This window comes from Anabrus simplex, chromosome 8, assembly GCF_040414725.1.
Source record: "Anabrus simplex isolate iqAnaSimp1 chromosome 8, ASM4041472v1, whole genome shotgun sequence".
Taxonomy (NCBI): Eukaryota; Metazoa; Arthropoda; class Insecta; order Orthoptera; family Tettigoniidae; genus Anabrus; species Anabrus simplex.
The window spans coordinates 181,382,288-181,410,147 of record NC_090272.1 but is presented as its reverse complement, the minus strand read 5'-3'; the positions used below and the strand labels follow the sequence as shown (position 1 = coordinate 181,410,147).

General features: G+C 38.9%; 1 protein-coding gene across 4 annotated transcripts in view; it reads right to left on the bottom strand.

Annotated features, from left to right (window-relative positions):
* Positions 1-27,860, bottom strand: part of PolA2 (DNA polymerase alpha subunit B) — a 153,242-nt gene that overhangs the window by 104,535 nt on the left and 20,847 nt on the right. For 2 of the 4 annotated variants that reach the window (XM_067152543.2, XM_067152542.2), the window contains exon 3: positions 16,136-16,184. In XM_067152543.2, coding sequence (XP_067008644.2) covers positions 16,136-16,184 — 49 coding nt within the window. Of the gene's footprint in view, positions 1-14,627; positions 14,670-15,671; positions 15,791-16,135; positions 16,185-27,860 lie in introns of those variants that run through there. The other 2 variants (XM_068228873.1, XM_067152544.2) reach the window with 2 other exon arrangements.

Below are 27,860 nucleotides of genomic sequence, written 5' to 3'. Positions count from 1 at the left end.
TGCGGTATACGTTCTTTAGACAGGACTCACTTGTGTAGTATTCCGCTTCTCGTGCCGTCTCTTGTTTCTTTCTTGAGGTCCAGGGCTAGCACTGTCGAATGGGAGTGCTGTCTGTGAATTCTCATTATCTTTGTCCATATGACTAGCGCGGGCAGCTCAAACAGCAAAATAAATATATTACTCTTTTGTTGAAAGGAAAATAGCATGATCCCTGGACCAGTAAATATATAATTTATGAATGAGTTAGAGCACAAAACGAATGAGCAACATGAAGAAAACGACACCTAATTAATACAAACAACTTCAGTGAGCAAAGACATCACACACGAAAGTGTTGAGACAAAAAACACATACGGAAGAGCTGCGACGTAGCAGAAAAAAATAGTTGTAAGGTAGTAAAGTATGTATCCATATCATTCTCTTCAAGTAAAACATTTCGTACTATTTCTTAATTTACCACATATTTTCGAGTTTATTTATGTAAAAGCAATTATGTTCTATTTGGGACAAATATTACAGTGACATTTCGTAGATAGGTATGCGCTACGTAACCCGGTGTTCATATTAGCACAGAACTCAGTCTTGATCTTCGTCACCATACGCAACTGAAAATTCGCGGCTACACACACACTACAAAAACACGCGCGAATGAGTTTTTGAGGAACGCAATAAACAGGGCCATTCTTTCGAGTATTCCGACCTAAATTTTTGAACTATTTTTAGTTTATTACTAGCATCACTAATCACGGTAACGTCACCACACGCATTTTCCTGCACAATAAAACGCTTCATTATTTCAAACCTTTCACATTTGGAACACACGATTAGCATTTATCCTACAAGAGCAATATATGTAAATTTGGCAACCAAAATCGCAATAAATATTTCAACAGTCACGCACACAGTATCCACCACTTCGCCGCCAAAACAAAAGCAAAACAACTCGCATATTTCAAGGAAGTCTGGTCATGTGACGAACAAAGACAACAGCTCCGCAAGATATACCACTTCACAGGTGGCAATTTCTCCGGTAATGGAAGCACACACTGAATTCGGCGCGAGAAAACTCGAAATTATTCTCAAATGAGAGACAGGATAGGGGTAAAATTGATTACGGAGAAATTCGAAAATAACATTCTGAGAATTAAAGCTGTAATGGCATTCCTTGTCCATACTTTTGAACACCTCATACACTTAGATTTGAAAATCAACAAAAAATCGTAATTTGAGGTGTGTGATTCGTAAAGGCGTAATTGTGATGGGTAATTCGTAATTATTAAGATTGAATCATAATAGTTGGCATCTCTGGATACATGCTAATTAGGTAATATTAATACATATTTAAATCATTGCGTGCTTCAAACTAAACTGTAAATACTGTAAAACCATTTATTTAAATGATAAATCTTCATTATCATAACTGCATCAATTTCATCAGAGTTGAAAGGTTTAGCTTGACTACATCGTAGTGTCATGCGCGAGCGGTGGAATCGCACAAGAGCACTCGATTCCCCATGACGTCAGCAACCCGTGTGCCACTCCATGTGCCCCGGTGTTAGATTATGAACGAGCAGTAGAACACTAGAATATCTTGTACATACATTATCATTATAGACTGTTACGCCTTTCAGCATTCAGTCTGCAAGCCTCTGTGAATTCACTAAACGTCGCCACTATCCTCTATTTGAAACTAGTGTTGTGGCCTCATTTAGTTCTATACCTCTTATCATTAAATTGTTAGAAACCGAGTCTAACCATCGTCGTCTTCTTGGTCTACCTCTACTTCTCTTACCCTCCATAGCAGAGTCCATTATTCTCCTCGGTAACCTATCCTCCTCCATTCGCCTCGCATGACCCCACCACCGAAGCCTGTTTATGAGTACAGCTTCATCCATCAAGTTCATTCCTAAATTAGCCTTTATCTCCTCATTCAAAGTGTCCTCCTGCCATTGTTCCCACCTATTTGTACCAGCAATCATTCTTGCTACTTTCATGTCTGTTACTTCTAACTTATGAATAAGATATCCTGAGTCCACCCAGCTTTCGCTCCCGTAAAGCAAAGTTGGTCTGAAAACAGACCGATGTTAAGATAGTTTTGTCGGGGAGCTCACTTCTTTCTTACCGAATACTGTTGATCGCAACTGCGAGCTCACTGCATTAGCTTTACGACACCTCGATTCAATCTCACTATATTACCATCCTGAGAGAACACACAACCTAAATACTTGAAATTATCGACCTGTTCTAGGTTTGTATCATCACTCTCTCGTTCAATTTTGTTGAAATTCCTACCTACTGACATCAATTTAGTCTTAGAGAAGCTAATTCTCATACCATACTCATGGCACCTATTTTCAAGCTCCAAGATATTACACTGCAGGCTGTCGCCACAATCTGCCATTAAGACCAAGTCATCGGTATAGGCCAGACGGCTTACTACATTTCCACCTAAGTGAATCCCTCCCTGCCATTTTATACCTTTCAGCAGATGATGCATGTAAACTACGAACAGCAAAGGTGAAAGATTACAGCCTTGCCTAACCCCTGTGAGTACCCTGAACCAAGAACTCATTCTACCATCAATTCTCACTGAAGCCCAATTGTCAACATAAATGCCTTTGGTTGATTTTAATAATCTACCTGTAATTCCATACTCCCGCAGTATAGTGAACATCTTTTCCCTCGGTACATTGTCATATGCTTTCTCTAGATCTACGAAACATGAACACAACTGCCTATTCCTCATGTAGCATTTTTCAATTACCTGGCGCATACTGAAAATCTGATCCTGACAGCCTCTCTGTGGTCTGAAACTACACTGGTTTTCATCCAACTTCCTCTCAACGACTGATCGCACCCTCTCTTCCAAGATGCCAGTGAATACTTTGCCTGGTGTACTAATCAATGAGATACCTCGATAGTTGTTGCAATCCTTCCAGTTCCCTTGCTTGTAGATAGGTGCAATTACTGCTTTTGCCCAATCTAACGGTACCTTACCAACACTACATGCTAATTTTACTACTCTATGAAGCCATTTCATCCCTGCCTTCCCACTATACTTCACCATTTCAGGTCTAATTTCATCTATTCCTGCTGCCTTATGACAATGGAGTTTATTTACTATCCTTTCCACTTCATGAAGCACAATTTCACCAACATTTTCCTCCTCCCCATGAGCTTGGCTGTTCACAACACCACCAGGATGATTTCCTTTTACACTGAGATGTTCAAAATATTCCCTCCACCTCTCCAGTGATTCCCTGGGATCTATTATGAGTTCACCTGAATTACTCAAAACACTGTTCATTTCCTTTTTCCCTCCCTTCATAAGATTCTTTATTACTGTCCAGAATGGTTTCCCTGCTGCTTGACCTAGCCTTTCTAGGTTGTTACCGAAATCTTCCCATAATTTCTTTTTGGATTCAACAAATGTTTGTTTCGCTCTTTCCTTCATCTGCGAACAAATCCCTGTCTGCCTCGGCCTTTGTTTGGAGCCATTTCTGATAAGCCGCCTGTTTACGTTTACAAGCTGCTCTCACTTCACCATTCCACCAAGATGTTTGCCTTTTCTTTATCTTGTTCGTGATAATAATAATGAAATAGTTTACCAGTCTGATATTACTGTTAATGCCCTCTGTGGATCAGTGGTAGAGATACCGGGTTCGAACCCGGCACAGGTCGTCGGATTTTTGAAGGGCAACACTCCACGTCGTACGATGTCAGCATGTAAAAGATATCTGGTGGCATATTTGGTATTTACCTGACAAAATTCACTGAAATTCGGCCTTAGACGCCCAAGAGAGATACGGTTTGCTCTGCCATCTCGTAGGCCTAGAGTAAAACGGAACGTTGAAATTGACGAGCAAGTAGCCATATGGCGACGAATTAAGATGTCTGCACACGGTATCTGAGGCCATTTTATTATTATTATTATAAGTGCCCTGAGAGGAATCAAATAAAAACTTATCTTATTCATTTTTAACGTAGTTTTCCCTGCCCGGCTACTCATTCCTGCCACCCGGCTGACAAACATTTCTGGGGAGAACACTGTAGAGGATGGTTAACAAGTCGCACTTCTCCTTAAAACAATAATCACCTCCACCACCACCACCATTTCTTTACTTAAATTTCACCTCAGTAACTGAAGCAACTGCTGCTTGTACGAGGGATGGGTTTACAAGCAAGTCTCATGGAAGACCAGTCAATTTACGTCTCAATGCATGTATAAGAAGAGCATCCTGTTTTAAAGACAAATTTACATCATTAAAAATGTTCAATAAACTCTGAAGAAAGTAAGTGTAACTTTGTCCTGGGATCAAGAAAGCCAGCCCTCACCGTTTCAAATTGGTTTGTGAACTACTCTTTTTTTTTTTTTCTGCTGCGGTCCACTGCACAACAGTAGGGTTAGGGCCTCCCATTAATCCAGAATCCTGGTGATATATTCAAGGAAGGAATGCCAAAGAGTACTTAATTTCAAAATCTTGTTAGGTTTAGAACCACGTATCTCTTGATATTCTCTCAAAGTGCTAAGTCTTAAGGAACATTTTTCAAGAAGAGTTGAACCAGGATAGATTCAATACAGACTGGCAAATAAGCATGAGCTTTCGGAGCAGCTAAATGGATCCGATGGCATGGACATTTTTGTACAGAAACAGAAGACTGTCTCTAACATATTTGACAATACCTTTATTACTGCCCAATGTGTTCGCATTGTCAGAAGCAAAACCATACAATTTCTCCAAGAAATATTTAGCATAGGAAACTCATAGTTAACAAGCAAAAATACCTGCACCTGTTTTATCAGCATTCTCTAATAATGATAAAAGTAAAGTGCACACCTGATGCTCTTCTACATTATAAAACAAAACTACCAGAGGATAAAGCTTGACATCAGAATGCTTACTAGAATCAGTAGCTAAGGCAAATGGCGCTTAGCAAATATCAAACTATGCCTTGCGTTACTAGCCATAAAATTTACTAGTGGAGACATTTTTATTCTACCACAGCCTTACATTTGCAGTCTTATAATTAGGAAACATAGCTTTGTACAAATTCCCTGCATGGTCAAAAACTGCAATTCTACAAGGAAAGATGTAAATAGCAACTCTGCATTTGTAACACTATTTTCCCCACTACTGACAAAAAGAAATTTGCTAGCCTTCGTTTTCCCATGTGATTTGTGCTTCCCAGATTCAATGTGCCTTCCACAATCATTTCTATGCCCATGCACCACTGAAAAATCACAGAACACAAGGTTTAACACTAATTTTTAAGGTTTTTCTGTATACTAATCGCGATACAGTATTTTTTTACTCCCTTTTCTGTTGCTTCATTTCTGCAGCACTAAAACACTCCGTAACCACAAAATAATTGGAATAAGAAATCCAGGACAAAAACCATGTACGATTACAGGCTGAACATGGCGGCATAATGCGAAGCCGCAAAAGGCAAAAACTAAGGTAACCTGAGTAATAATGATTGTTGTTTAAAGGGGCCCAACATCTAGGTCATCGGCCCATAACCACCAGAGGGAGGCATTTGCATATGCACATCGTGATGTCACAATCACCCAGCGCTTCATTTAGGATTAAACATTTGTAATTTTTCATAAGGAAAGTAAAAAAAAAGAAAAAATGATTTTCCATAATAACTATCCCCTTAACCAAATATCATGAAATCCGTACCAATTATAGAAAAGCCATAATTGTTGGCAAGCCTACGAAGATGATCAATTGCATTCTCAATGGGGTTCTTCCTCTATGCCTTACTCACTATAGCAGACTTCTACTATAATTATATACACAAAGAGTATTGCACAAAATGTAAACATAGCTAGCTACGTACAAACATTAAACTGAAAATGTGACCAACAACAGGACTTGAAGATAAAACATAGGCCCTTCACGCAGCAGCCATGAGACACACATTCAGTTGTTTGAATTTTTGTGATAAATTTCTGTAATACCTGTCTGGGGAGTGATTTGGATAAAGGTAAAGAATTGCAAGAAATCAGCTTCTCTGTATCAAATCCTATTTACAAAGACTTATAACAATAAAAATCTTCCACCTTTTCGATACTTATATTTGCAGTTTAGCAAATTAATTACACACAGTACATGTTTCGTTCTTTTTTAGAACATCTTCAGCTGTTTACATAGCTTAGGTGATTCACTAACGCCCGGTTTCTTCAACTGTATGTTAAATTTTACGTAACAAATGTTTACTAACAATTGTTATTAATTTAACACTTTGTTTAAAAGTGGCCTGTTTCATGAACACATTTCCAAAATTTGTTACGAAACAATTGTTAAAGACAAATTAACCCATGTCAGTGAGATTTCTGAACGTGTTTGGCAGTGAGCGCCTGTTGTTTCTTTACATGAAGCGCTCCTAGTGGTGTGTTGAAATAGTATTTTGTCACACAGACACATGGTTGACATTATTATAGGTTATATTTAGCGGAGATCTGTAAGACGTAAACATGTTAAGTAAGAGGAACAAAAGCATGACGATGAATGAGAGCTTTTATTTCATTTAATTTTAATTTAAAATTATGCGAATATGCTTAAAAAATGAAAGACCGGACTGTTCTATCACAACATTTGATATAGCCTATTCTTATATTCTTATCACCGGGAAAATAATGTAATGCCTTGTTAATGCTGCATTGGCAGCAGGAATTATTTGCAGGATTCTACACACCTTTTCTTGCACTTGTGAACTAGTCTCCTACAATTACATGAAAAGTATCAAGCATAATATCTAACAAGTAGAGGCTTCACTGTACCTGTGGGGAGACACTCAACGGTAACCTGTGTATAAGGGTGTAATTTTTGTTTTCAAAAAAAAAGTCAGATGTAATGACACAGAATCCGCTTCGGACAAAGTGGAGGTGGTAAAACACTAAAAGGCGAACAAATTTTACTTAAAACATGTCAGGTCTGCAACCTAATAACTTCTGAAAAATTGATGAATCCCCAATTCCAATGCAAGGCATATATACTTGGGAGTTACTTTTCGGCGGAACGGAGTGGTAGCCAAGCGGTCACCGTACTTGTCTGCGAACCTCGTAGGCGTGAATTCGAGTCTCGTCGCAGCTGTGATTTTTGAACAAAATAAATTAATATTTCCGCCTCTGTGATGTAGTGGTTAGTGCGATTAGCTGCCAACCCTGTAGGCCCAGGGTCGATTCCCGGCTCTGCTATGAAATTTGAAAAGAGGTACAAGGGCTGGAATGGGGTCCACTCAGCCTCGGGAGGTCAACTGATTCAAGGTGGGTTCGATTCCCACCTCAGCCAAGCTGGAAATGGTTTTCCGTGGTTTCCCACTTCTCCTAACTTAAGGCCACGGCCGCTTCCTTCCCTCATCCTTGTCTATCCCTTCCAATCTTCCCATCCCCCAGCAAGGCCCCTATTTAGCATAGCAGGTGAGGCGGCCTGGACGAGGTACTGGTCATCCTCCCCATTTGTATCCCCGAGCCAGAGTCAGAAGCTCCAGGACACTGCCCTTAAGGCGGTAGAGGTGATATCCCTCGCTGAGTCTGAGAGATAACCGACCCTGGAGGGTAAACAGATAAAGAAGACAATGATTAAATTAACACTTGAGGGAACGTCAGGATAAAAATCGGAACAAAAATATTACACAACTTGCAGTACAGGTTATTTTCTACCTGAAATTAATATTGGCCTAAACGTTCTCACAGTTACTGCTGGATCTCTTTCTATATATATATATTAATTTGAGGTAGAAAATTAAGTTCCACTGCAATTTTATTATTAATTTTATTCGCATTTTACCTTCACAAAAACAATGATTTAGTACGTATAAAAAAAGTAAATTCATGGCGGGACTCAAACTCAAGTCGTCGCGGTTCGGAGACAAGTACGATGACCACTCGGCCACGGGTTCACTTGTCGAAATTGCAACTCTTCAACTATATGTGCGTTGCATTAGAATCGCGGGGATTCATACATTTTACGGAAATTATTAGGTTGCACGCCTGATAAGTCTGAGAAAAATGTGTTCGCATTTCAGTGTTCTATCACCTCCATGTGGGCCAAAGCACATCCTGCCTCATGATATTTGTCCTCACTGTTGGGAACTCTAACATATTTTCTATATCGTCTAGTATCTTGTTCATTATGGCTTTGGTAATTAGAAATATATCTTCTGACAACTCTAGAAAGTAGTTATTTCTTAGTATGGGTCGTCCTTTGCCTTCTTCAGTTTATAAATATTCTTCATACAGCAGTAAAGCTTCAAACTTACATCTTCTACACACTTCCATTTTGAAATTTTAGCAGTTGTTAAGAGGTTTAACACAGGGCTGCTGCCAGGTTAATTTAACAAAAGTATTAACAATTTGTTAGAGTTAACAATCCTTGATGAGACGACCATTTTGTTAAATTATGTGTTAAATGTCCTTAACAGCAGAGGTAACACTTAACATCCATTGAAGAAACCCGGCCTAAGTGTTTATATTTTCAAGTACATTATAATCAGGTACCTTGTTCTTAAATACTACGTAAATATAAATTGAATTAAAATGAATTAAAAACAATGTGGTGATTAAATAGGTTAGTGAAATGAGATGGAATGGATATACTTAATAGCCTATTTTAAAAACTATTAATTTGAACAGTTGTTGTTGAAAAGTTTCCAGCACTTTTTCATTAAAATATTTCACTTGACTTCCAGTAAAAAGTTTTTGAAAAAATGTATTGCTTTCCTTTGATACTGTTCTGAGTCAAAGGCTAGTCACTTGGTGCCAAGTCGGGACTATAGGGTGGCTGGGTGATGACGTTCCACTGAAACTGTTGCAGGAGAGCAACGGTGCGGCGGGGGACGTGTGGGCGATTGTTGTCTTGGAGAATGTTTATGTACTTGATAAACATTCCTCTTCTCCGGTTCTGAATTGCCCGTCTAAGTTTTTTTCAGGATCTCACAGTACCTGTCAGCATTAATTGTGGTCCCAGTGGGCATAAATTCGACCAACAATACCCCTTTTCGATCCCAAAACACATTTTTCATGACTTTACCGGCAGACTGTGTTTGCTTAAATTTCTGCGGCTTTGGCGAAGAGGGATGCCGCCACTGGCGTGATTGTTGATTAGTCTCAGGTGTAAAGTGGAATGCCCAGTTTTCGACACCCGTGGCAATCGAGTCCAAAAAGTTGTCGTGTTCGGCTGCAAAGTGTTGAAGAAATGCATGGGAAGAATCAAATCGCTGCTGCATGTGGTCTTCAGTCAGCATGTATGGCACCCATCTTCCCGGTGTTTCACTATTTCGTTAAAATTCTGTGAGCGGTGCTTCTGGAAACCTCAAGAACCAAAGTGCAGAGATCACCCAGGGTGATCTGCCGATCTTCACGCATGATTTGCTCAACCTTCACGACTGTCTTTACGGAAATTGTCAGTCTCCCGCTCCTTTGTTCGTCATGAATTTCAGTCCAACCGGCTACAAACTGTCTAAGAACATGTTTCGATATCCATGCACGACTCATCATACATTTCCATCAATTGGCGATGGATTTCCAACGGTTCACCTTTTGCACTAAAAAACCGAATAAATGCACGCACTTCGCGGTAACATCCAACGGCAGCTCCATTCTCAACGGCTGCCAAGCCATGACTGAGTGCGCATGATTATATGATTATATTGTGACCAACAGCCACACAAACAAGAGTTCTGTATTTATAAAAAAACTGGAGACCTTATATTTGGGATTACCCTTGTATCATGAATGATGATCTGCAAACCAGAAATTTTGTGTGCTGCAATAGGAATAACACATACAACATTGTTCGCCTCATCTTATATGGAGGCATCTTTCCAGCCACCTCCGCCTCTTCGGATTTTGTATGGAATTCAGAAGTCCTTTTAAATTTCCTTGACCTATGAAGTCATTTTACATTGCTTGGCAAAACGTATACTTCCTGCTACTTCGACCTTGTTACTATCAATTGTCAATACGGACCACAATGAAATTCATAACTTATGATGCCACCTTGTTTGCTATACGGCATTATTCCACTGAAGTGCTTCAGATATCTGACTTGAGATGGACATTTGACCTTCCAGTGACTTTTCCATGTGTAAGGCATACCACACATCAATGTTTGATAAAAAACTTAACAGCGTTTTTTGGCGGCGTTCTTCAAATGTCTAAAGATGACTTAAGCATTATTTCCAATATATTTCAGTCTTCAAAATTGATAAGAATTCAAGTTGAATACTAACTGTATGGAAAAAGCCCTGCCTCCCTTGATGAGTGTAGATCTAGTCACAGTTTCCAATACATGTGCACCAGAACTACACCCATCAAATGAAACAGTTCTAGTGGCTTGTATTTATCAACAAACAACATACACAGTTCATAAATTGAACATTATCACAAACATTTCCGTTGATCTTACTATATGCCAGTTATTTGGTCTTTAATTATATTATCAGAAAAAAAATCCTTCAGCTTATATGTCTTTATATTTTAACAGAATCTATTACAGTTAATAAAGTCCTGTAAATCCTTGTCTCCTTCAACATCTCAGATCAGGGAAATTCAAGCTGAAAATAGGTGTTACTTCTTTCCTAATTATTACAGTATATAAAAATTTCTAAATTTAATTTTGGAAAAGCTGTAAAAGGAAGGTTAAAATAAGAAACTTTTAATCATTTACATTTCTAAATAAAATTGCAAATAATAGGACAACAAAAACTTCAATCTTGTGCTAGCACTCCACAAACGGCCAGCAAATCCTGGATCCGGAGCACCAGAGGGTGCCAAAGGAAACGTGCATCAATATGTGGTGGTATAATTTAAAGGGGACTGAAATATTTGCTGTGAAATTTAAAATGTATCATTTAACATTGCCCCATGAAGAGCAAATGGCTGCAATTTGTTGTGGTACATCTAATATCTTGACTGGACGACGTGGAGTAATTTCTACGGCTCTTATAACCATCTACCCTAGTTAAGAGACTGAAGTGGCCGTGGAGCCATTTATTTATCAGAACCTACCATGATAAGTCATCTCGTCGTTTTAATTTACTCTTAAGGCGGCTGATTAGTGTTGTGCAATATCAATTCTATCTGTAAACTAACAGTGTGGTAATACTACTTTAAAATATGTGCTGAAAATGATTATTACGGACCACTTTGTCAGTAAATTTTGTAACTTCATACTTTGGACAAGGTAGCTCGCCTACCATGACCGTGTTAGCACAAGGAGTTTCCACAAATTTAAACGTATCTGACTGAAATATTTGCTGTGCTGCGCTAATGGAGATGTGTTGATAATTCCTGTGGTATTGTGTGAAAATGCCTCAAATTTGGTATTCATCGGTCGAAATAATATTTGAAGCAGTTTAAAAGCGTCCCCCACTAAATTTCAAGGTAATATCTGGTATGTACATTGATGGCCTTAAAATCAAAACAATATGTAGTCTCCGTAATTAAGTGTTCTTTCAGTATTATATTTAAAGACCATTCTAGCCTCTGCTTAGGCCTAGTAGCATATTATCATCATTGTTAATATTTAAATTTGTCGTTCTCAGATGTGTTCTTAACTTAATTTTCTTGGATTATTATTATTATTATTATTATTATTAATAGGTTTTCTTGGAACTCTATTTTCCGTGTATTGAAGGTGTTATTATCCTTTTGGAGCTTTATTTGCTTTAACGTTACTTTTTTTTTGCTATTTGCTTTTCGTCGTACCGACACAGATAGGTCTTTTGGCGACGATGGGACAGGAAAGGCCTAAGAACAGGAAGGAAGCGGCCTTAATTAAGGTACAGCCCCAGCATTTGCTTGGTGTGAAAATGGGAAACCACAGAAAACCATCTTCAGGGATGCTGACAGTGGGATTCGAACCCACCATCTCCCGGATGCAAGCTCACAGCCGCGCGCCTCTAACCGCAAGGCCAACTCGCCCAGTGTGTGTAGTTACGGATTTATTCTGTTTCTTGTAACCTTAATTCTTGCCATTGTTGTTGTTGCTCCATCTTACAACGGTTGTGTCATTGTTATGGCAAGGTAAAAAATGAAATGGCATATGGCGTTTAGTGCTGAGAGTGTCCGAGGACACGTTTGGCTCGTCAGATGCAGGTCTTTTGATTTGACGCCCATAGGCGACATGTGCGTCATGATGAGGATGAAATGATGAAGACGACACATACACCTAGCCCCCGTGCCAGCGAGTAACACCTGTGGCCAAAGGCCAGCACGCTAACCCTTTAGACATGGAGCCGGACTATGTCAAGGTAATGGGTAGTGATAAGATATGTCATATGCATCGCATCACCGTTACGAATTGATTGTTTTTCGAGAAGCGTTGCGGATTAGGCGCTTGTGTGATGTAGAGGTAACGCCCTGATTGATGATGACTGTGGCTGATTGTACCTCATGTTATATAACATTGGCGATGTGCTTTAAGGAATGTAATCGCTACGATATTTCTTCGGTTTAATGTGTGACGTGATTTTGTGAAATTTTTTGTGTGAATATATCGTGTTTTGACATGTCGCCGACTTGTGAATTTTCTACTTTCCTACTTCACCTTCTACCACTTGTGGTATTATGAATTACTTGGTTGGGATGTGTTTTCTTTCCTTCTGGTTTATCTTCTTAATTTTATATCTTGTGTGACCTTTAAATGGTGGTATTTTCAATGGTCTTCAATATTCTAGTAGAAAAATGTTATCTACTAAAATGGGTAACCCATTCCTTTAAAAGAGGTTAATTCAGAGCTCTCAACCCAGTATAGTCATATGACACTGATTTAAAAGTTTTCGTCTTACCAAAAAAGGAAATGCAGTTTGCGTGCAAAATATATATTTTTTAAAGTGTGTGATTTAATATGGTTCCAGTGAATGAATTGATTTATTCTTATTTAAGTTAAATTGTGTTTTTTTAATTTATGAATTATTTATCGGTGCTATTCTTATTAAAAATTATTAAATTTTTATGTGGTTAAAACAATTTAGTGTTTCAGGATATTTCACAAGAATTGCTCAATCCTATTCCCCTGGATCCACCCTCTGTCGAGGCTCCTTTTTGACCTTTGGTTCTGCCCAGATTCCATCGCTTCCCAGTCCTGTGTCTGTTTTTTTCGAGGTCTACCCTAAGCAGTTGGCGTGATTTTGCGCTGGGATGGCCTCGCCTCTTTTGTGCTAGTACTGGCAATCAAAACAGAGTTTTTGCGTCTTGTTGCTTGACTGTCCACAAATAGATTGTAACAAGCTCAAGGAGTTTGTACACAGCAGAATGCGCCAGCATTCATTGGACAGTGAGTACCCCAGAGCTTCAAGGATAGCATGGAGCCCTGCTGTGTACTCACTACAAGTTTCCGGTAGAGAAAAAAGAAACCTCTTATTATCGACCTCGAACACACAGCCTACTTTCACTTCTACCCTCAAACCGTGTAAACAACTACTGAATCTGGATACCGGCCAACAACGGACAGGAAGAGCCACCGATAAATGGAGGGGTCTGTGTTAAATTTTCAGCCAGTATGCGAATCGAGGATTATCTCAGGTCATCATATTAACCACGGGGGTACCTTAATCAGCTGTCGGACAAGGCAAGGAACTAAAGGTACATCAATCTGCGACTACTATCTAAGCATTGCACGTTATAAACTTCATATTAGAGTCCGTATTGTCAAAGTATCAACTTGTGAAAATTTGAATTTACAATTCCACCTTTAAAATACTGTAATTGTCTTTATTAAAAATACTACATTAAATTATACCCGTGAAACATGTTTCGTCCTCTTATGGGACGTCTTCAGTCACGAATACCTAATGGGACATCTTCAGTCACGAATACCTAATTTAAAAATAAGACGAGGACACGTTGAAATAAGTGAATAAAAAGTCTTTGTATCCCGTGACGAGGCATGATGGCGTCTTGTCAATCTTCAATGTTAAAATGGTGCGGCGTGAACATGATATGAAGCATGAAGTCCAATTAAAATCACAGATTAAATTAAATGGCAAAGAGTTCCAAGTTAACAAGGAATATTTGCCTACAAGCAAGGTCAACAGTGACATTGCAATTGACATTACAAAAACATCTGGTAGGTACTTTGGTTTAATTAATCTTCTGCCCTCTAACTGCATAATTATAGTCTTATTTCACCTAGAAAAGAATTGAACAAGTTCCCAAATACATCCTCACTTTCAAAATAGCTGTCAGATACCAAAGAGCACGAACTTCCTACAACTAATATGTAAGGTTGTAAGCTGTCTTGGCTGCACGTCTGTCACTTTGCAGGAATGTCCAGGCCAATGTCACAGAAACAGTGGCCCCTGTAGTGCCACACTTTCGAGAGGCTCTTTTCTACAGCCGCAACACATGCTATCCAAACATTTTTGCATCGCCAGACAAGTATAATAACTGGTGTGCATATTGACTTTCCAGCACCTATGTATTTATCGGAAGCAACTGATTACAGAATATTTGCGTTAGCAACAAATACATGAAAGAATATGTCAAATCATTTGAACAAAATGTGTATCTGACCAGGAGAATCGGGTCACCACACCAAAAACATTGGGAATTACAGAAGCACTCATTGCAGCTTCATACTTTAATAAATGCCCAAAACTTCGCTATGTACTTTTACCGTCAGTTCCAATAAGTCATACAACATATAAAGTACTGGAGATTAACTTGGTTTATTTCACCCCTAACGAGTTGGCGCACGATACTGACAAGGTACTTCACATTTTACTTAAGTTTTTGTTGAACACAATCTCATAGGGCATCATGAAATATTTAAACCTCAGCCACGCAATTCTCACAGAATTATCTATAGTTCAGTAAAGAAGATACCGAAGTCAGCACTTCAGGCAGGTCGGAAATTTCATCTATAAAATAAAATATACCTAACATCTTTTGTGATGTTGAATGACTGCAATGCATGCAAACGCCAACTAAAAGAAATCCGTATAGGCTTTATTAAAATACCAATTACTAAATTAGTAATTGAACATTTTTCCTCGTAAAAACTGATTCGATTTAAAGAAATTGCAGAACAAGACACGGACTTGCTATTGTGAATGAACATGCTCGGTGAAAAGAGATTACTACGAAAGTTGCTTCTACAAACCGCATGACATTCTTTCGAAGAACAGCGAAATAAGTAACTTTTTTGTAACTATGGTGGAGAAAATTCAAAATGTATGTGATGTAACGAGACCATTAAATAAAACAACACTAACCTAGTAAAAGGAATTTGTCTGTGGTTATGGTACGTGTCAACAGGCTGTAAAACGGCAACGCCGGAGCAGTTAAATGACCTGCCAGTGACACTACCTGACCTCGAACGCCACGAGTTCCTGCCACATACTGGAGGGGAGAGAATCTCGAACAAAGGACGTACTAGTGAGCGCGCGCATCACAATACTCGTGCTATATACATTTGCTACACTGAATGTCGAACAGAAACGTGGTTCGGCTTGTGTTTCTTCCTGATCACTTGATAGTACTTAAAAAATCGGGAAATTGTAAATAGCACACACGCACACATTTTCCAACAGATGGTGTTGTCATAACCAAACACGATACGTTATCACTCGCGAACTGAACTTAACGACAAAATTCGATAGAGAAAAAGCGCAGCGCGGCAAGGTGCCGTCAAAGCAAGCAGCTATGGCGAGCGACTGACCTTGAGTATCTGCTGAGAGAGAGAGAGAGAGAGAACGAGGCAAGCGAGAGGCCCCAGCAAGCCAACCACTAGGCAGGGAGGCATCTTATTCTGTAGTTCCCAGCAGACTTCCAACGAAATCCTTTGAAGACATAAACCGATGGCAGAAGAACTAAAAGAGGGAGAAAGAAGCCATCTCCACAGAGGTCGGACGGTGAATTCTCGGACAAGAATAAATCTAAATGTCAAGTATTATTTGGCAACACTGCTTCAAGAACAGGTTCTTGATCTTCAAGTTTAGGATAAATATTAAAGATGGCGAGGACCGCAGACAGCTCTCACATCCCTAAATATTCAAGGAGGTGAAGAGATTGAGCTAAACAGACAACCAGGAATTTCCATCATACAGTAATCACTAATACAATTTTGTACAAAAACCAATTTTCACTATAATAATTAAAATGAAAAAGCGACATCACACTTACCCTGTTAGCCTTGGGTGTTGTATTGTAAACACTGAGGATATCTTCAGGACTGATAAGTTAAGGATAACTCTCAGAGACTTCAATGAAAGCATGGATAAGTATCACCATCTACTTATAAATAGCAGTTCGCATATTACACTTTTTTAACATGGCAATGTTTCAAGAAGCTTAAATTATTTCTAAAATTGTAAAATATGAACATTTTGAGACGATATTGTCCGTACGTTGCGTACAGTATACGGTTATTTATTAGCCACAAGATTTCTGAGGAGTAACCATGAAAAAGTACTAAAAATGTTAAAGTATTTCCAAATATCAGAACAAAAGAAATGTGTATCACACCTGAAAATAATGGCTCGTACGCTGCAAGAATTTGAATGGCGCGACGGAAATTGACTATACCTTTAGAGGCATGCATACACCAGTTATCTTCCATCGAGAACAGTTCCAAAGAATACTGTGTCAACTGTTGCAGGTAAGAATACGTCTTTTTACGTCGCACGGATACAAATCTTACAGCGACGATGAACTAGGATTGGAAAGGAAGTAACCGCTGCCTGGCGTGAAAATTAATCACGGGAAACCATCTTCAGGGTTGTCTACAATCAGGTTCAAACCCACCATCTCCCGAATGCAAGCTCATGGCGAAAAAGTTCGGTATGGTTCATTCTAACAACTGTAGGGGCAAAACATCCACATGGCTCGACGCCCCGAACAGGAGGGATACTGACTGGAAGGTGATTGGGGATTTAAATGAAACAACGGAGGAGGTATGTGCAAAACTGGAAGTGAGATTTCTAGATCCTAATGGGTGGGTAGGAGATAGAGATCTAGAATTAATTTAATAGGTATATACTTACCAGATATTGTAATAGGAGTCAAATCATGACTGAGAAATTATATAATGGATGCAGAAATTTAATCACGGAGGGTGTATCGTAGAGATAGGATAGGAATGGTAGGAGGGGGAGTATTCATTCTGGTGAAAGAAGAATTTGTAAGCTACGAAAAAGTTAAAGATGGCAAACATGAAATTCTAGGGGTAAGGCTCATCTCTTGAAGATAATAGGCAACTAGATTGTCTTTGGAGTGTACAGACGGGGGAAGGGTAGCGCAGACGCTGATTCAGAATTATTTGATAAGATAATCAGCTATGTGGGCAACGATAAGGAAATTGTGAATGTAGCGGGTGATCTCAATTTACCAAATGTCAATTGGGAAGGTAATGCGAACGACAGGAAGCAAGACCAACAAATGACAAATAAGTTAACATGGGAAGGGCATCTAATTCAGAAAGTGATGGAACCAACTGGAGGGAAGGATATTCTGGATGTGGTGCTGATAAAACCAGATGAGCTCTATAGAGAAACCGAAGTAATTGATGGTATTAGTGACCACGAAGCTGTTTTTGTCATAGTTAAAAATAAATGTGAAAGAAAGGAAGATATTAAAATTAGGACTATTAGGCAGTACCATATGCCTGATAAAACAGGCATGAGGGAGTGCTTGATTATTTCCCAAGTGAAACCACAGCTAAGTCTCCCTCCTCCCTCACGTGACGTACTAGATGACGACACAACTCCACTTCCCTTTTCTCCTATGGATTGCACGAACAATCAAACCGTGTCACACCGCAACTACACTAGGTTGTGCACAAGATCCTCAAGGCAGCGCAGATTAAACATCTTTCTAAGATATGATATATATAACGTGAGGCAAGCTGCCCTAACCAGATGACCGCCATTTTTAACTAAGATACCAAACAACTTTTACCAGTCAAACAATAAACACAGCAAATATTTTTTCCATAACCTAAAGATTAACGATTGTGCTTATTGTCCAATATTTTTCACCTAAGTTTCTTATACAGCTGATGATGACCACTAAGTGTCCAAACATGTTCTGTGAGTGATAGTTTATTTAATTTTGCCCAACGTAAAAAATAAAGTATCGATTAGGTGGTTCTTTAATTATTCTTGTTGATAGGTACTTTAAGGCAGAAACAGGTTCCAAAAAGGATATTCCAGGAATCATTAATGAACAAGGGGAGTGTGTATGCAGGGATCTTCAAAAGGCAGAAGTATTCAATGATGATAAACGGGGTTAAAAGTCAGGTTGCGAGTTTCACAAATAGGAAAAGTCCTCTCGGTTTTAATTACTGCGTTGATGGGGTGAAAGTTCCCTTTGGGAATCATTGTATGTAAAGATTGTTGGTTACAAGGATAATGTCCAAATAGAGGAGGTGACTAATATTAAAGTATTAAAATGTACCTATGACAGCAATGACATTTACAGTAAGATACAAAAGTTGAAAACTAAAAAAATCAGGTAGAATTGAAGAAGATTTTGGGGCATATACTAAAGATAATGGTTTGAAATACAGCACCATATCTGAAGAATATATTTGATTATTGTTTGCATGAAGGAACTATGCCAAAGGAATAGAGAATTGCTATAGTAGCCCCTGTGTATAAAGAAAGGGTGATAGACATAAAACTGAAAATTACAGACCAGTCAGTTTGACATGCATTGCATGGCAGCTTTGGGAAAGCATTCTTTCTGATTATATAGGACATGTTTACGAAATTAATAACTGGTTTGATAAAAGGCAGTTTGGGTTTAGGTAAGGTTATTCCACTGGAGCTCAACTGGTAGGATTCCAGCAAGATATAGCAGATATACTGGATTCAGGAGGTCCAATGGACTGTGTTGCGATTGACCTAAGGCATTTGATAGGGTGGATCATGGGAGACTACTGGCAAAAATGAGTGCAATTGGACTTGACAAAAGAGTGACTGAATGGGTGGCTCTGTTTCTAGAAAATAGATCTCAGAGAATTAGAGTAGACGAAGTTTAACCTGTCCCTGTAAAAATTAAGAGGGAAATTCCTCAAGCCAGTGTTATAGGACCTTTATGTTTTCTTATATATATCAATGATATGTGTAATGAAGTGGAATCAGAGATAAGGCTTTTTGCAGATGTTATTCTGTACAGAGATATAAGTTACAAGATTGTGAGCAACTGCAAAATGACCTCGATATTGTTGAGAGATGGACAGTAGGCGAGTTTCACAAATAGGAAAAATCATCTCAGTTTTAATTACTGCGGTGATGGGGTGAAAGTTCCCTTTAGGAATCATTGTAAATACCTAGATATATTAATATCCCTTTAATAAATAATAATGTTATTTGTTTTACGTCCCACTAACTACTTTTTAAGGTCTTCGGAGACACCGAGGTGCCAGAATTTAGTCCCACAGGAGTTCTTTTACGTGCCAGTAAATCTACCGACACGGGGCTGCCGTATTTGAGCACCTTCAAATACCACCGGACTGAGCCAGGATCGAACCTGCCAAGTTGGGGTTAGAAGGCCAGCGCCTTAACCGTCTGAGCCACTCAGCCCGGCTAATATCCCTTTAGGAATCATTGTAAATACCTAGATATATTAATATAAGAAAAGATCTTCATTGGGGTAATCACATAAATATGATTTTAAATAAAGGGTACAGATCTCTGCACATGGTTATAAGGGTATTTAGGGGTTGTAGTAAGGATGTAAAGGAGAGGGCATATAAGTCTCAGGTAAGACCTCAACTAGAGTATGGTTCCAGTGTATGGGACCTTCACCTGGATTACTTGATTCAAGAACTGGAAAAAATCCAAAGAAAAGCAGCGCAATTTGTTCTGGGCAATTTCCGACAAAAGAGTAACGTTATTAAAATACTGCAAAGTTTGGGCTGGGAAGACTTGGGAGAAAGGAGACGAGCTGCTCAACTGAGTGGTATGTTCCGAGCTGTCAGTGGAGAGATGGCATGGGAGGACATCAGTAGACGAAAGTTTGAGTGGTGTCTTTAAAAGTAGAAAAGATAACAATACGAAGATAAAGTTGGAATTCAAGAGGACAAATTGGGGCAAATATTCATTTACAGGAAGGGGAGTTAGGGATTGGAATAACTTACGAAGGGAGATGTTCAATAAAATTCCAATTTCTTTGCAATCATTTAAGAAAAGGCTAGGAAAACAACAGATAGGGAATCTGCACCTGGGTGACTGCCCTAAATGTACATCAGTAGTGATTGATAGAGCAAGGGAAGAGAAGGTAGCACATCTCTTACCATAAACATTTTTGGATAAGAAAACATGGTTTATAAAAAAGTTTGCCAAAACTGTAAACATTACAAAATTAATTGACAAAACCGATGAGTGCATAAACAGGATGTTGAAATAAATAAATGAACATAAAATTAAAGGTAAAAAAACAATGACCTATGCTAAAGGATATATGTAAAAAGTACACAAATATACCTTCAATTCCCATATCCAGTGTTGGTTGGGTTGTGAGTCGAGGACCTCCACAATTTTCTTTCCTCCTCTCCTTTTTTTCCCAATATTTCTTTTACTTATACTCCTTCACTGCAACAATCCACCTCTTTCTGAGTCTCCCCCACTGTCTTTTTCCTATTATTTTCCCCTGTAAATCCCCGCTTTGGAACTAACATCTTCCATTCTCATCATGTGTCTGTACCACTCCAGTTTACTGTACTGTATCTTGCCTCTGTCTCTCCAATTATTCCTCTTAAGGAACTTCATCTCACCTGCTTGAAGTCTGTTATCATCACATTTTGTTGTCCATCTGCCCAACATATGCCTTAACTACACAAAAATAATTTGGTTATAACAATGACTGTCACCAAAGTAGTAGATTTTTCCATCTCTGTATGTTCACAAATGAGATATATTATACTTACATCATGTGGTAATGATGAAAACAGCAAATGAATAATGTTATTTGATTTACGTCCCACTCACTACTTTGGACGGTTTTCAGAGAAACTGAGGTGCGGGAATTTATTCCCGTGCCAGTTCTTGTAAGTGCCAGTAAATCTACGGACATGAGGCTGACATATTTTAGCACCTTCAAATACCACCGGACTGAGCCAGGTTCGAACCTGCAAAGCTGAGGTCAAAAGGCCAGAGTCTAAACTGCCCGAGCCACTCAGCCCGGCAACAGCAATTGGTGTGCCAGGTTAATCGATGCTCAAATCAAGATAATTCTGTTAAATAATGGGCAGAATACATGGTGTATTTGCTAACTGAAAAGCTAAACCCTAACCAGGACGAACAGAAAGTGTGTGACGGCTGGTGCTGGTTGATGTATATTCATTCACTACGCAGTGCAAGTGTAGACAATTCAGGAACAGCACGTGTTTTTAAATTGTATGTGAAGGGATTCAATTTGCAATGTTGTGTTTAAATAAATAATTTAAAACTGCATATTCATCATTGTAATTCCTCAGGATCGTATACACTATTTACTTAACCGTGGCTGTGTTCATTTACGATGTGTGTTCAATGCAAAATAAGACACAATGTTCCTTGCTTTGAAAGGAATTTTTGAAAAATTCATAGGACACATTCTACAGTTAGTTACAACTTAAACAATACTGCTTCAGAAATTGGTTTGTCAATACTTTATCGCTACTGTATAGCAAACGTTTATATGCCTGGTGGAAGTATATGAACTTTCAGTAATTCACTATGAATCTGACTGCTTATCTAACTCAGTAGGAATGTCTCATTATAACCTAAAAAGAAAGATGCTATCTGCTTCAGTGTTCATGCTATACTGTACAATATTTTGTAATAAACATATTAAAATTACACCGACTGGCAAAATTAATGGATCACTTGAATTATCAAAGGAAAAATCATGTTAAATTGTAAAACATTTGTTTTATTATGTAGATTATTTTCATGAAAAAATTGTTTCACAATTTAACATGCTTTTTCCTTTGAAAATTCAAGTGATCCATTAATTTTGCTGGTCAGTGTATACATGCTACCACAAAATTTTCATAACTACATCATACACATGTAATTCCTCTAACTACTTCGTGTCAACACACTCAAAGTAATTGTGATCTTACAACCTCTTCTCTACAGCAGACAATTAACTGGACACCTTTGGAATTTCCCGGGTATGTATTGAGGTCGTACAAGCTTCGGAAATATAACCAACGTCGAATGTAGAAGAAAAATCTTGGAACCAAGTCCTGGGCATGTTCACTAGTTAAAGGCAGATCTTGATTGATGAGATACAGATACTACTTTTATTCAGACATATAACCGGCATCGTATGCAGTTGAAAATCGATGTTCACTGCTTGAAGGCAGATCTTGTGAAATAGAATTTGACCACTTTGAATACAGAGATGGAGCTTACAGTGATGAAAAAGAAATATCGCTTTTCATTCAACTCTTTATCATAACCAGACTTCCAACCTGTGAAATAGTTAGCAGTAGGCACATTCACATGCTGTATTATACGCGAACCTTTTCTTGAGCCCAATTTTTACGGGATGAGGAGTAAGGAGGGAGCGCTGCCGGTAGTTATTAGAAACATACCTTTGCCGAACTATACATTCTAATTTCCGTGTAAGATATCTTATATCATACATACCTTTACTTAATAATTTTACTTTTCAATTCACAAAAAAATAACACCAGATGATTTTGCATATTTACAATTACTGAAAAGGATCAGAGAATGTTTACACACTGCAGTTTTACCAACAAAATGTGCACCTTTTTGTCCTCGCAGTGACAGCAATGATACAGGCGTGAGAACATTCACGATTTGCCTGTTAACATGATTCAGTAAGAATTGTCACACTAGTCACTGCTATTCATTCTGCCCTAACTTTAAAGTAAGACTCTTAAATAGAGTGGGTATGTGAGAAAATGGGAGTGAGATTTGCATATCCTAATGGTTGGGCAGGAGATGGGTATCTACGCTCATATGGCCTTCACTTGAACAGCAATGGTACATATAAGTTTGTTCAGAAGAGTTACAGGGAGGTACAATCAGGAAAACGGGGTGGAACAGGGAGCGGTGATGGCAGTATATTAAGCATGAAGTAATGTACGGACTGCAGTTAAGTATCGTAAAGTAATAGCATTAAATAATTTGATAGATATACATTTACCAGATTTTGTAACAGTAAGCGAATCATGGCTGAGAACTGATATTATGGATGCGGAGACTTTCTCACGAAACTGGAACTTTTATCATAGAGACAGGTTAGGAACGATCGGAGGGGGAATATTTATATTGGCGACAAGAATTTGAAAGCTACAAAAAAGGTAAAGATGAGGAACATGAAATCCTAAGCGTAAAACATCTCTAAAGACAACAGGCAATTTGATGTTTTTGGGGTGTACAGACCTGGCAATTTGCAATAGTAGCCCCAGTGTACAAGAGAAAGGGCGACACACAAAGCAGATAGTTACAGGCCAGTTACCTTAACAAGTGTATGTAAGCTTCGGGAAAGCATTCCTTCTGATTAAATTAGACATGTTTGCAAAATTACTAACTGGTTTGATAGAAGGCAGAATGGGTTTAGAAAAGCCTATTCCAGTGAAGCTCAACTTGTAGGATTCCAGCAAGATAGAGCAGATATTTCAGATTCAGGAAGTCAAATGGACCGTATCGCTATTGGCTTTTCCAAGGCGTTTGATAGGGTAGATCATGGGGGATTACTGACAAATGACGGCTATTGGACTAGACAAAGTGGATGAATCGGGGGCTACACTTCTGGAAAATAGAACTCGGAGTAGGTGAAGCATTATATGATCCTGTAATGATTAAGAGGGGGGGTCCCGCAGGGCAGTATTACTGGACCTTTAAGTTTTCTTATACATATAAATGATATGAGTAAAGATCTGGAATCATAGATAAGGCTATTTGCGGATGATGTTATACAGTATACAGTAAATGAGTTGCAGAATTGTGAGCGACTGCAAGGGAACTTAATGTTGTGAAATGGACAGCAGCAGATAATGGTATGAATGTAAATGGGATGAAAAGTCAAGTTGTAAGTTTCACCAAGAAGAAAAGTTTTCTCAGATTTAGTTATTGTGTTGATGGAATGACAGTTCCTCATGGGGAACAATGTAACCACCTAGGTGATAATATAAGGAATGATCTTCTTCGGGATAAACACAATAACGAGGTTGTTAAGAAAGGTTAAGATCTCTTCACATGGTTATGAGAGTATTTAGGGGTTGTAGTAAGACTGTAAAGGAAAGGGTGTATAAGTCACTGGAAAGACCACTGTTAAGAGTATGGTTCCAATGTATAGGACTCTCACCAGGACTACTTGATAAAAGAACAGGAAAAAATTCAAAGGAAAGCAGCATGATTTGTTCTGAGTGATTTCCGACAAACGAGTGTTGCAAACTTTGGGCTGGGAAGACTTGGAAGTAAGGAGACGAAATGCTCGACTATGTGGTATGTAAAAAGGGAGAATAATAAAACTTAAGATTTCCACCTATTCAATACTTAAACTTGTGATAACTATCAAAAAAGATTCCCTACATCCAAATCACAGAAACAAGCCACTTTGTTTAGTCTGATATACAGAGCCTTTAAAATGCCACTCTCTAATAATAGTTTAAAGAATAAAATTAAATTCATAAAACACTTAGCTTCTGTTAAGGGTTATAAAACAGATTTTGTTAATAAAATTATTAATACAGTGAAACTGAAACTGGCCACTAACCTTATTCTGATCAAAACTCCAAAGCCAAAGGTTGAAACTTTTACATTCACCAATCCAGCAGTACATCAAATCACAAATCCAATTAAAAAACGACAAATTAATATTGCATTTAAAATACGAAATACAAACAGAAATATCAATAGTGGAAATTCACGCCATGACAAATACCACTGTTCAGGAATCTATAAGCTTACCGGGTACTTCCTCCGAGTGTGGTTTTTCTTATGTTGGCCAAACTGGCAGAAGTTTTACAACTAGATATCTAGAACATGTAATTGCTCCTAAACATGATAAATTTTCCGCTATGAGTAATCATATGCAAGGAAAAGGACACCATTTTACTACTACAGAAAAAGATTTTAAAATAATCAGAAAGAACAATAAAGGAAAATTGATGAATGAACTGGAGAACATACATATCCACCCAGACAAACACTTCAACAGAGATGACAAAAAGAAATCAAAAACCCATTAATTGAACAAATACCAAAGTTAATACAAACATTCAAACTCTATAGCACAAAATTTGCAAACATTTTTATTCCGGATGATGATGATGATGATAATAATAATAATAATAATAATAATAATAATAGTCCACGGGTGGTGGTCCTAGTAGATTTTCAGAAAGCTTATGACTTTGTAGACAGAGACACCTTTTTCTCCATACTATGGGAACTTGGTCTGGATGGGAAGACCTTACGATTAGTACAAGCCACTCTGAGGAACACGACGTCCAAGGTCAGATTCAGAGGTGAACTATCCGAAAGCTTTCCAGTCAGAACAGGAATTAGACAGGGTGATGGTCTCTCCTGCATTCTCATCAACTGTGTCCTGGAAAAGATCATTACGGAATGGTGAACGATGCTACCACTGGGAGCTGGACTGAAGCTTGGGTACAAGAGAGACAACCTCATTGTCCCGTGCCTAGCTTTGCCGATAACCTTGATGATGATGATGATGATTGTTGTTTAAAGGGGCCTAACATCGAGGTCATCGGCCCCTAATGGTACGAAATGAAACGACGAAGTAAAAGTTCACAATTATCCACTGACCAAAATAAAAAATGTCATGAAGAATGAATGCATGAATGAATGAACATGAATTTAAAACAATCAGTGGATCCGACTCAAAAAACTATCTTAGTTAATAGTATTACTGACCAAGGGACCACTTCCAAAAGCAAATCGAGGATGCTTGGTGTCTAAATGGGTCCAAAATACAAGTCAAAGGCCCCTCAGAATGATACTTATCGCTAGTAATGTAGAACCATGGTATCTGTCCTGTTGCGGTACTAAGCAATGGTAGCAGAGACTTGCGGTATTCCACACATTATTGTACTACTCAAAGCTTATGAAATTCGACATTAATACAGACCTATGTTTTTCTCACTCTGCGGCGCCATTCACAGGCAACGCAAACCTATGATGTTCATTACATAAGAGTACTAACCACAGGGACCTCTCCCTATGCCGTGGTGTTCCTCATATAGTGGGTACTAATCACAGGTAAGGCAGGTCCATGGTAGCTATCATCCCATGGTCCTGCTCATATGGTGGTACTAATCACAGGTACTGCAAAAGCCGACCTGCAGTGCTCCTGTGTGCTACTAATCACAAACCTATTTCGTACCTAATATAGTGGTACTACGCACAAGTAAAAGCGACCCTTGGTGTTCTCCGCATGGTTGCATGGTTCGAATACAATCATCCCTTGGTCGCCCCTTTTAGTCGGCTCTCACGACAGGCAGGGGATACCGTGGGTGTATTATTCGTCCCCCTCCCCCACCCACAGGGGGTGTGTGTTTGGTCCGCGAGAGGTATTTTATTTCCCTCAAGTCCGCCGGCAAGCCGGTTAGAACCACCCTATCCGCCACCTGGGACGCGCCACGTGGGAGTATCACCTCTCCCCCTGCTATGCCTGCGTAGCAGGTTCGTGGCCGATAACCTTATTCTACAGGCAAACAATATAGAGGAGGCTACCTACAACTTACAGAGTCTTTATAGTGTAGCGGTTAAGACTGGTGTGAAGATCAGCATCCAGAAGACTGAATTTATGACCAATATCAAGGAGGCCCCTTCTAAAATTCCTCTCACAGACGCTACCATACGAAAAGTACCCGCAGTCGAGTACTTGGGAGAATGGATCTCGGACCTTTTATGGACACTTGGACCCTCTGGATTCCGAAAGACTCACCAATGGGATATTCACAGTAACAGCAAGATGCAAGGCTTCTAAGAACAAATGGATCACGTCAGTTAAGTCGGATATGGAACAACTATGTATCCCACTGGGACAAACTCGTGACCGAATACTGTTCCGTCAAGCCATCCGACAGTGTTTTCCCAACGTCCCTTACAAGTAAGAAGATTACAGGAACTACGTGGACAGAAGAGAGAAAGCTGGCTCATAGTCAGCAAATGGAGTATTGGAAGAAGAAAGCAACAACTTTACTGAAGAGTAAATACAAGCCCCGTGGTCCTCAGTAGGCCTAAACGTCAAAGAAGAAGGAGAAGAGTCATTCTACGAGTACATATACCCCCTCCTATACTACTTCTGAACATTCTCCTCCACGAATCACGCCATTCGCTAGGCCGCTGCCCCCTGCTACCTCCCCTCCCAACGCCCCGTAATTACGGAGACACACATACAACACGAGGAGTGCAAGTAGAACGACAGTCGTCAACAGCTGAGAGCACTAGCGTAAACGTAGGTAGGAGTAGAAGGGGCAAGAGCTGATGTCAACAGGCTTACTTACATAGCTTGGAAAAAATCACTACTCATCTATCACCAAAGCTTGAGTGTCCCCATCTAACTTAGTCCCTGCTTACGTTCATAAGATTGTCATGCAATGGGTAAGACTACAGGAAAATGGTGAATTCAACAATTTCTGATGTTAAATATTTTAAAGTGTTACAATATTAATAACTAGGGCCCGGATGTTGATGACATGTCATCTTTTTACTGAGCTGTCTAAAACAATGCTGAAGCAGATATAAACTCCGGCCGGGTTACCCCGTCTTCAAATATGCCATTTTTATTTTGCATCTTTTTGCATTTTTTGCTATTTTTCCATTTTAAGAGCATTTTTTTTAAGTTTGGTAGATTTTTTTGGCACATATTTTAGAGAAATCGGCCTTTTAAGGTCATTTTTTCCCGATTTAGA